Source organism: Oncorhynchus clarkii, chromosome 16 (assembly GCF_045791955.1).
Source record: "Oncorhynchus clarkii lewisi isolate Uvic-CL-2024 chromosome 16, UVic_Ocla_1.0, whole genome shotgun sequence".
Lineage (NCBI taxonomy): Eukaryota > Metazoa > Chordata > Actinopteri > Salmoniformes > Salmonidae > Oncorhynchus > Oncorhynchus clarkii.
The window spans coordinates 32,406,521-32,417,000 of NC_092162.1; the positions used below are offsets into that span (position 1 = coordinate 32,406,521).

Consider the following 10,480-nt stretch of genomic DNA (forward strand, 5'->3'; position numbering starts at 1 on the left):
CAAATTAACATTATGTAGTCCACAACATTGTATATGTTGTATATATAGCACATGTTCTTATTCAGAGCAACTTACAGGAGCAATTAGGGTCATGTGTTTTGCTCAAGGGCACATCGGCAGATTTTTTACGTATGGGATTCAAACCAGCAACCTTTTAGTTTCTGGTCTAACCGCTAGGCTACCTGCCACCCTAATACGTGGATGACAAATTAGGGATTTTTGCCACTCCTGCATCACTATCCATTAAGATGAGAAGACAACCAGTTGTCTTTGAACATCTTTAAATGTGACAGAAAAATATTTGTTAACTTTATCTTGGCAGGGCTGAGTTCTACATTTGACAGTTGCTGAGTACATACTTGTTGTTGAACATCTTACCACAGAAGTGATCCAGACAGTTTGTTTCCACTCAATGGCAATGATCAGGCACTGATTATTGATGAAAATTACAGGGAAGGCAGTAACTAATGAAAATGTATTTATGCATTTATTTGACGGTGACAGTTCACATTAATCAACATGTCCGTTTACACATCAATGTAAATGTGCCAGAGTAAGCTATAAAGCTAATTTACATCCTTACTACCCGGGCATGCAACAACACACAACATACTGAGTGTCAATTTCAGATAATGGTTAGCATGTGAATATTCTTTATCTGTTTTAAGTTTAAAAAAACACTATCTAAGTGTTGGCTAAATTACTACAATGGCACACAGTAACCTAATAGTACACTCACAATTTTGCAAGAGTCAACAATAGAGTGAGAGGCTTGTCTTGGGAGGGGATCAGCTGGCTGCTCTGCTGTGAGTTGCAGAGCTGTGGGCTGCGGGCCAGACTGGCAGAGAACAGGCCCAAGTGCTGTCATGTAGAACCTGCAAAGCGGTGCATTGTGGGAAACGGCACGGGTCACTGGCTTTGTGAACTGAACAGGGAACTCTCTCATCACTTGAGACAGGCAGAGCTGCACCTCGCATGAGAATTCAGCCAAGGCAAACTGACTCGAAGAGAAGTCGTTAGGTCCTCTATTTAAACAAATGATCTTACTCTCTTTGTTTAGTTTCATGCTGTTTCATTACTGAATGCTTGAACTAACCCAGAGAAGTCATCATCACATTGATAGTTCTCCACTTAAATGTGTAGATAGGGGGACACTACTGATGACATTTCTATCCTGCAATCCTCTCCAGGTCATAGTTTAGAAATACTGTGGGTATTGTTTTATATATCTTCTGATAATGATATCAGTGTGTTGTATTTCTCTTGCATTAAGGTAAAGTACTGGTATGTACTCTACCTCAATGCAAGAGAAATACAACACACAGTAACAGAGGGGATGTGGAGTCCTGTAATCTCTAGATTAGGGGGATTTGGGAGTGGTGCCTAAATGACTGCTGTATTGTATGGCTGGGAGAGGGCCGTGGTTTGCTCCATGCACTTGTATTTAGATAAAAGCCACAACACACCATCGTTTCCTTTCATCCCTTATGCCAGCTTGACAGGTGCCTCAGTTGAGTCACAGTGGTTTATGTATCACTCTTTTGCACAAAAATATAGGTATCTCCAGCTTCCACAACTCAGAACAGAAAATAAATAAATAACAATAATCATCATAATTAAAAATGTATTGTGGAAAAGGTTCACCTTGCACAATTCCTCACGGTATTTAGGGTATTCAAATAATACTGAATGGGGGAATTGTTGGTGATGATTGCAGTGCATGGTTGACAATTGCACATGCTTGATAAAAAAGCTGCTTAGCATGTTCTTGGTTCCTCTGGTTGATGTGCTTGCACTGTAATCCATGCATGCGGGTGTGCTGTTCAGTGACATTCTCAAATGGTCTGGAGGACTAAAACCATTGCGCTCAAACAATAGCAGCAGCTGGACATCACTCATCTCACTTCCAAACATCATGGTATCATATTACCCTCATTGAGCTGAAGCAGATCTGCCTGTTTGCAGCCATTTAACACACTCTCCACAACCTTCACACTCGTACCACCTCTAAAGGAGGGGAATAAGATATAAGGCGTTGAGCCACCTGAGCTGTTGAGAAGGGGATGGGCATTTTATAATAGTGCAGTTTAGTTGCCACAATCTGCAACTGGAAGGTACTCTTGGAATGGTTGCTTCAGAATCTCAGAAGTTTGTCATTGTTAATCATCATCTTTACATAAATCTGAGACGTTCAATTTAGTGATATGTTACGAATTATAATTCATATTACATGTCTTGAATATGCAAAATGTGTTCCGAATTTCCAAAATGTACGATATGTTACGAATTCTAGCTAGGTGGCTAACGTTAGCTAGCTCAATTAGGGTTAAGGTTAACTTTAGGAGTTTGGTTAAAGGGCTAAGGTTAAGTGAAGGGTTAGCTAAAACGGTTAGGGTTAGGGGAAGGGTTAGCTAACATGCTAAGTATATAGTTGCAAAGTAGCAAAAAATGTGTAGTTAGTTGAAAAGTTGCTAATTAGCTAAAGTTGAGATTTGAACTCGCAACCTTTGGATTGCTACACACTGATTTTGGCAAAGATCTCTGGATATAGTTTTCAGTTTAGGCAGAATAGAAACAGTTCTGTGTATTCAATGGCATCATCTGTCAACAGATTAGCGTGGAGGAAATGTTCTAGCATTTTGAGTGAACACAGGCCAATCTTTACTGTTTTAAACTTTTGTCAATGCATGATGGACAGGGAATATATATATATATACATATATATATATATATTTTTTTCGCTTTCATAAGTTTATTGATATCACTTTGTTGATAAAGTTATTTGTATTGAATGTATATGTCCTGAACTACTGTATAATACATTACAAGTTTTCTATGGCAATAACAGGGTCGTTCCACAAAGAGTACCTTTTCGTCCATTTGATATTTTAAATAGAAATTGTGAACCAATATTGCATTTTAGAAGCCTGCTATATTAAATGAAGTACCCTTTAATATAGACTACGTACAGAATTCAATACATCAGATTTTTAATATGAATAAAGACTTGAAGTGCCAATATTCTGCATTTTCTCCAAGTTTTCAACTTCATTGTAAAGCCATGGTTATTTTGTTGCTTTGACAAAGTAATTTATGTCTGATTAATATTTATTTTATGTGATTAGTGATTTGTTTATGTCTGGCCCTCATTTTAAGGTCAATCCTGTTAGTGAACTGAACTCTCATTTTAATATGGTGAAACTATTCCTTAAAAAAAATCTAAAGAAGCATTGAACATCTAATAGTCAAATCATAATGTAAAAGCAGGTGAAGTGGTTATACTCTTTTTGGCCATTTTCTGGTGTTTTGTGATGAAAAACTGTGCAGATCTAGCATAAAACATGTCAACCCTGTTACCCCTAGACTAGAAGTGTTTTAACAATTTAGAAAAATGTAAACTTGCATTTTATTGCCACTCCCTGTTGACAGAAAAAGCTTCTATTCCTCTTGTCAAAAGGGGATTCATGGCACATGTAAGATTATATTGTCAACCCTGTTACAGTCCACCCTGCTATTTTATTTGGCACTTATTTTTGAGATTGGAAAACAGTTTTTTTAAATTATGTTGAACATGTGTTCTTTATGTCAGAATGTAAAAATGTTATGAAATCCCCCCCCAATTAAAACCATATTCATAAATATTTAGTAATGAATGGCAAATATTTTTATGCTCACTGGATCATATTACAAATAGAAATGGCACTGCTGTGCTAGTTTGTGCGTTTGTTATAATGTAATGTACATAATGCCATCCAGCATACAGATAGCCAATGCAGGTGGTAGAGGTAGCTACTGTACCAAGCACCTTTGTGATCCATTACCCCTTCAGATTCCTACATCTTTAAAGGCATTCACCCTCCGTCTCACAACTATTCCATGCATCTTAAGAATCCGTGAACACCTGAGCCCATATTCATAAAGTGTATCAGAGTAGAAATGTTGATCTAGAATCTGGTCCCCCCCGTCCATGTGATCTTGTTCATTATGATCTAAAAGGTCAAACTGATCCTAGATCATCTCACCTAATCTGAGATGCTTGATACCTATGGCCCCAGATCTGACTCTATGTACCAGCAGTGCTAATTGTTTGTTTTAGTTTTGGATTAAACTTTTAGCAGAAAAGTTATGTATGAATTGTTTTCTCCAGAATTAAATGTGTTCTTCTTTCTTCTTAATCCTATGTGATGCAATTCCCACAATCCCACAGGCAAAGACCTTCACAACTACTGAACTATAGCAACATTGTTACAATGTACATTCTCTACAACTGGAACTGTCTCTCCTCAAATGTAACAAACTGGAGAGGATCAAATACAAACGTTTGATCTGATAATCCTTTCAAGCTGGGCTGTGAAAGGTGCTTAATTGGCCCGAGAATCTAGGATGGGAGACGGCGTTGCCTACGGTGGAAATGTAATTAATAGATCTCCTCAGAATTATCATGGAAAAACAACCAATTTGGAGGGACAGTTCCATGTAGAGTATTAATAAAGATAGCCCTAGTAAACACACAACAAATATCCTTTACACAACTCTTTGTTTACATATAAGAGTATAGGAGTATTTGTACATCCAAATCATGTTACATGCACTACGCCTGGTCTTTCTTTTGGTTTTGGCACTATCCTGTGCTGCATTCTTGTTTGGTCTCAAATGGCTTGGGCTGCTGCATGGTTGTTCTGTAGAGATATTGTATTTTATCTGGCCCCTTGCTTTGCTCTCATGACATCAGTCAGTAAATCTAGCACGGGGAGACTTTCTGAGCTCCCTTTAATAACATTATCTCTGATAGAATGTCAGAATGTGGAGATTGCAGTCTGAGGGCATGGGTGATTTTACAGAATTGTACCTAATTTCACTTCCTTCTGTTAAGCAAATAGATGTCACCCAGTAGAATTATGAGGTAGCCTACATTTTTTTGAGATACTGTAAAACTTTCTTCAGTTTGGGTAAGTTGTTAAATGTATCAATGTGCCACTAGCTATTACATCTGTATCAACTGTTCAAATGGTCATCCTGCTACAATGCCTTGAGTCAGCTAGTTTGAGCTGAAAACAACCGTCACACAGGTGCCTTTACACAGTGAGCTAGTTCACTCAGAGATCTGTCTGTTTCCCTATCAGTCACTCAGGGGAGACAGTCTGTCTCCCGAGAGCAGGTGATCATTATCACCTGTCTCCCACAGGTCCGCTGGTCATGCCTCACTGTATGCGGGTGGTGGCATAAAAATAAAATGACTAGAACGAGTAAGCCCTTCACACCACAGCAACTTGACTGTAGGTACACTCAATATGGCTGAAGGTCCACCCATCACGGGACATCGACTTGAATGGGAATGTTTGTTCTGGCCATTCTATTTCTACGGGTAGCAGTGATTACGGTGTCTACGATGTCTATGGTGTCTACGCCTGGCCATGTTGTATTACTCAGCATTTCTCCCCCTGTGTCTCTCCACCACCAAAGGCATTAGCCTATTATAGAAGCATGTATTCACAAACCTCACATTTTAAAGAATTACTGTCAATGACAATTTCATTTCTAACCTAAGTTGGATGGTATTTTAGATCAAGGCCTATTCGAAATGATAGTTATTTTTATCGCTTTGATGCTATTTTCACAATTATGTGGAAACTCTTAGTACAAAACTCAAAGCAAATCATCAAAAATGCAGTTTTTTTCAAAACTTTAAGCACATTTTCAATTGATATACACAATCACACAGTCATTTTTTTCACCAAACCTAATCCGTGTTTCATCTATACAATAATACCTTTCATATAAAGCAATTGCCTTTCACAATGCAATGCTCACAATACTTTTCATATGATTCTCCTCTCATTTGTTTAAATACATTTGACCATTACTTAATCCAACTGTGCTTAATGGTTGATCACTTAACTGTTTGGTAAACCTACAGATGTTAAACTGGTTTGTCTACTATGTATGGATTTTGATAACTACAGAAATCAAATGTGTGTTTGTAAAGTATAAACCCTTAAATGACATGTATGATACATGATAACCATACATAAGGACTACTCGTTAATCCTAATTGATTTGACATAGTGGTAACCACAATTGGTCACCATATTAAAGGGTGTGTGTGAACCAGGGAGAGGAAGAAACCAAAGAGCTCGTAGACAAGGGACCCGTCAGAGAGGTGGGCATGGGCCCCGTCACTACTTGTATTTGTGAGAGGTTGAATGCACCGAGCTGTCTGTTTGAACTACTGGCACACAGCTCGGACACCCATGGATACCCCACAATACATGGCACCAGAGGTCTCTTCCCAGTCCCCAAGTCCAGAACAGACTATGGGATGCACATAGTACTACATAGAGCCATTACTACATGGAACTCTATTCCACATCAAGAAACTCATACAGCAGTACAATTAGATTTAAATCAGATAAAAATACACCTTATGGAACAGCGGGGACTGTTAAGCAACACAAACATAGACACATGCATACAAACACACAATAACATACGCACTACACACACACACACACTCATGGATTTTGTGTTACAGATAAGTGGTAGTAGAGTAGAGGCTTGAGGGCACACACTTAATATGTTGTGAAATCTGTTATTTAAAATGTATAACTCCCTTAATTTTGCTGGATCCCAGGAAGAGTAGGTGAATGGGGATCCATAATAAATACTAACACAAAGAGGTGGACATCAAAGAGAGGGAGACAGATGGCAGTGGACTGTTGTGTCTAATGAAGTCCGGGCCATCGTCAATGACCATTTGGTAAACAGAGGCCTTACCATGGCACACGCTGCCAGATTAGTTCACCCCAATGGGAAAAGGTCAGAGGTGGTTCAGGCATGGTTTCTGGCCCATCCTCGATCCGTGACCCTATACCTGCCCCCCTACTCTCCTTTCCCCCCCAGCATGTGAGCAGATATGGTATCACGTCACCTATGGTTTTACAATGTTCTGCCATGAAATAGTCCAGAAAAAACCTATACTTACCGGTCTGGATGGAATAGAAACGTCTATGTATGAATCAATACAGAAATATAATACAGGTAGAGGTGTGTGTGTGTGTCTGCGTGCCTGCGGGCATAAGTCAGTGTGTGTTTCAAAATGTGTATGTGCTATTCATGGTGAACTGTAGAATGCACTGTGTGGAAAAAAGGGAATTTCCATGTTGCAACACTACAGTGTCAGGCCATTAGGCCTAATCTGTCATTCAATCCATTTACTGAAAATATTCTTGTCATATTTCGTGTTGACATAATATTATATAGCTATAAAGTTTGTCTTAATTGTGCTTAAAACATGTATTTTTAAATGTCTTATCTTTCGAATTAAATTGGTGACAACCTGAAAAGCAAAAACTAAATGTATGATGTGAAATGTTAATGGACTATTCGTATGTATGTCGTTGACCTATATAAATTACATTATAGAATGATTAATATAATTTAAAAAATGAGGGTGGAAATATTTTCAATAAGGCTGTCTGGCCTGGATGATGTAGTCGGTTGGTAGTCTATAGGTCAAATAGTTCATATAATAGCTTGCAGTAAGAGCAAAGTCAGATCACTCGTCCATGCTTACAAACATCGCTTGACACATCAAGTTGAACGCACTCACACAATCTATAGTTCACCTTGTTCTATGCGTTTCAAAGGGCTTAATGGTACTGTAAAACTTCACGAATATCGATAAACAGACAGACAACATGTCTGCGACCTCATTTTCAACCTAAACAAATAAGTGTTGACCCTAAAGAACCCAGCAACAGTGTGGGAAAAGCGGCAATATGAAAGGGTGTCCCAGTCAGCGCAGACATCCCCATGGGAGGGTTTTAAAACAGTAGCGGAATGCGCGTCTCACCTGTGAACACTATTGTCAAAAACTTTTCCCGTGTGGTTGGACACTGCAGCTCCTAAACCGAGGAAGATTTAAACTACATGATAAGATGGACAAAGAGGACTTTCACGGTGAGCAGCAATTGGACATATTGGATCTAACCGACTCGTCCTCCGGCATGGCCAAGAGCAAGGGCTCCGCAGACAGCGCAGACAGCGCAGCGGAGGGTGTGGACGAGACTGACAAGGCCAGAGTGGGTCAAACGGAGAAGCCCCCATACTCTTACGTCGCCCTCATTGCCATGGCCATCAAGGAGAGCCGAGAAAAGAGGTTGACCCTGAGCGGAATTTATCAGTTCATCATCTCAAAATTCCCCTACTACGAGAAAAATAAGAAGGGGTGGCAGAACAGCATTCGGCACAACCTCAGTCTCAACGAGTGCTTTCTCAAAGTACCCAGGGAGGGCGGAGGTGACCGAAAAGGGAATTTCTGGACTTTGGATCCTGCATTTGAGAACATGTTTGAGAAAGGGAACTACAGACGCCGAAGAAGGGTGAGGAGACCCTACAGACCTGCCACCGTTCCTTACATAGCGGGGACCACCTGCGTGGACTATCCGGAGCACTTCTATCTGCAACAGAAACCAGTCTATGTACAGGCGCCTTTTGTCAGTAACCCCTGGACCCTCTCCCAGCCAAACTCACCTCAGGCCACCTCATACAGCTACCCCCAGTCGCAGCCCATCAACGGACAAGTGCACTCAGTGTCCCCAAATGGATACGCCAGCTCCCCTGTAACCTACTACCACAACCATCAGTTCCACGCCACCTACAGTGCTTACCACCGACATGCGTCCGTCGTGATGCCACATAACGGATGCCCCTGTGGTGGTATGACCCAGCCTTTGAGCCCCGGCGGAGGCTCGACTTCCCAAGCGTGCTACCCCCAGTTCTCCTTTGCCATACAACCAGAAATGCCACTTGCGCACTCATTTGAGTAGAAATGTTGGACTCGAGCGCTTGAACGCCTGTTTTTCAGCTGTCATTCATAAAATAAAATAGCCAGTTAGTGTAACAGACAGCTTGTTGTTTTGACATGTGCGAAGACATTTTAGAGCTTATCAACGAAATACGTTTTTTGGCTAAATAACATGTCAATCTGCTGAATTGTGTTAAGATGTTCATGCTATTCAAAAATGCATTTACAGTGTCCCGTTAGGTGGGAACATTGGACATGAATTGTGGACATTCATGTCTTCTGCTGTCCAGAGGGTGACACGTAGGCCAATGGAGATAGACCTGTTCTTCCCCAAATAATTGAGTCAATTTCAAAGAAAATGTATCATGCTTCTTTGTTACAAGTAGGCTATTAGGCCTGTAGGTGTTTGTTGTAAATGTTATGTATATTCCGTTTTCTAGTGTAGGCCTATACACTTATATATGCCCGGTATAACAGTTTAATAAATTATTATTGAAGTTTTCCTCTGGATTTTCAACTCGAGGCATTTGGAATCGTTATAAGTTCATTGAATGTGGAATGTGTGGTATCCAACATCTTCGTTTATTTCAATAAAATGTTATTTTTGAATCAATATTGCCTCATCTATTTTGGGTTGCACAAACAATCTTTATCTCCTGTTAGTAGGCCTATGATCCGATGTTTTTCAAACATGGCTGGGATAAGTTTGATCAAGTTATCAGAATGGGGAAAGAGGCCAATGGTTTGATTAGCTAAAACATATTGTAGCCTACTGTTTAAAAGTAATATTTGAGGTGCATGTGTCCTCTTGCCAAATTGCAGGCATATTATTTTAATTCATGCAGGTTTTTTGATTAATTAACCTGTAGGCCTATTGACTAACCATGGTTTCAAATAAACTAATCTTTCACGTGCATTGAATGTGTGTTTAATCTATCCAAATACCAGAGGTCTGGCTATGCATTGGTCTAAATGCTACTGTTTCAATTTTTGGAACATAAATGTTGTATGTTGAGTCACCATCAAATAAATATATTTATTTCAAAATGTATCATTTAACTGTTCATTGGCCTATAAATGCTTAGATTGTATTGGTTGATAACCAATAGGAATTGATAATCTTGACTAGTGACACCCAAATCCTGATATCATGCAAGAATAGTGGAATTGCGCATAATAGACCTACCCGAGGTTATAATTCTGCCGATTGATCCGATTACTATGAAACTGTGTGTGTGTTTGCGTGCGTGCGGGCGCACTTGGCCCACATGTGCCATAAAACCCGGGCCTCTTGGTCAAAAGACAGGCTACAATAGCATGGAATAGAATTATACTCATTGTGAATGGAGATTACCGCATTTGTGTATATAGTGCCACCATGTGGTCAAATTTGAAACATTTATTGTGAGGATAAGGCATGTGTACTGTACAGTCTCCAGCACTTCACATTATTACAGTATTCTGCCTTCAAATACTCCTTGGAATCTATATTCCTGTTGGTGAAGTCGTCATAGACAAGCTACAGCTAGGCTTACATTTTAGCCAATATGTAGTATAGTCCAAGTAAAAAAAAATGTCCTTCCCCTTACCTGTAACAAACATTTTCTTCTGGAACACATAGCTTCAACATCTTTTAATGAACATAGAACTTCTAGTCAGAGGGACTAACAGTTC

The 10,480-nt window shown here is 39.7% G+C and overlaps 1 protein-coding gene across 1 annotated transcript; it reads left to right on the top strand.

Moving 5' to 3' along the window:
- Positions 1-7,937: 7,937 nt before the first annotated feature.
- On the top strand, positions 7,938-9,323 carry LOC139367561 (forkhead box L2-like). Its single transcript, XM_071105813.1, has one exon. It carries the CDS (start codon positions 7,938-7,940, stop codon positions 8,826-8,828), a length of 891 nt encoding a protein of 296 aa, XP_070961914.1. The 3' UTR covers positions 8,829-9,323.
- The last annotated feature ends 1,157 nt before the right edge of the window (positions 9,324-10,480 follow it).

Excerpts from the sequence above, each read along its gene's own strand:
- LOC139367561 (XM_071105813.1), top strand. The coding sequence starts at position 7,938 with ATGGACAAAGAGGACTTTCACGGTGAGCAGCAATTGGACATATTGGAT.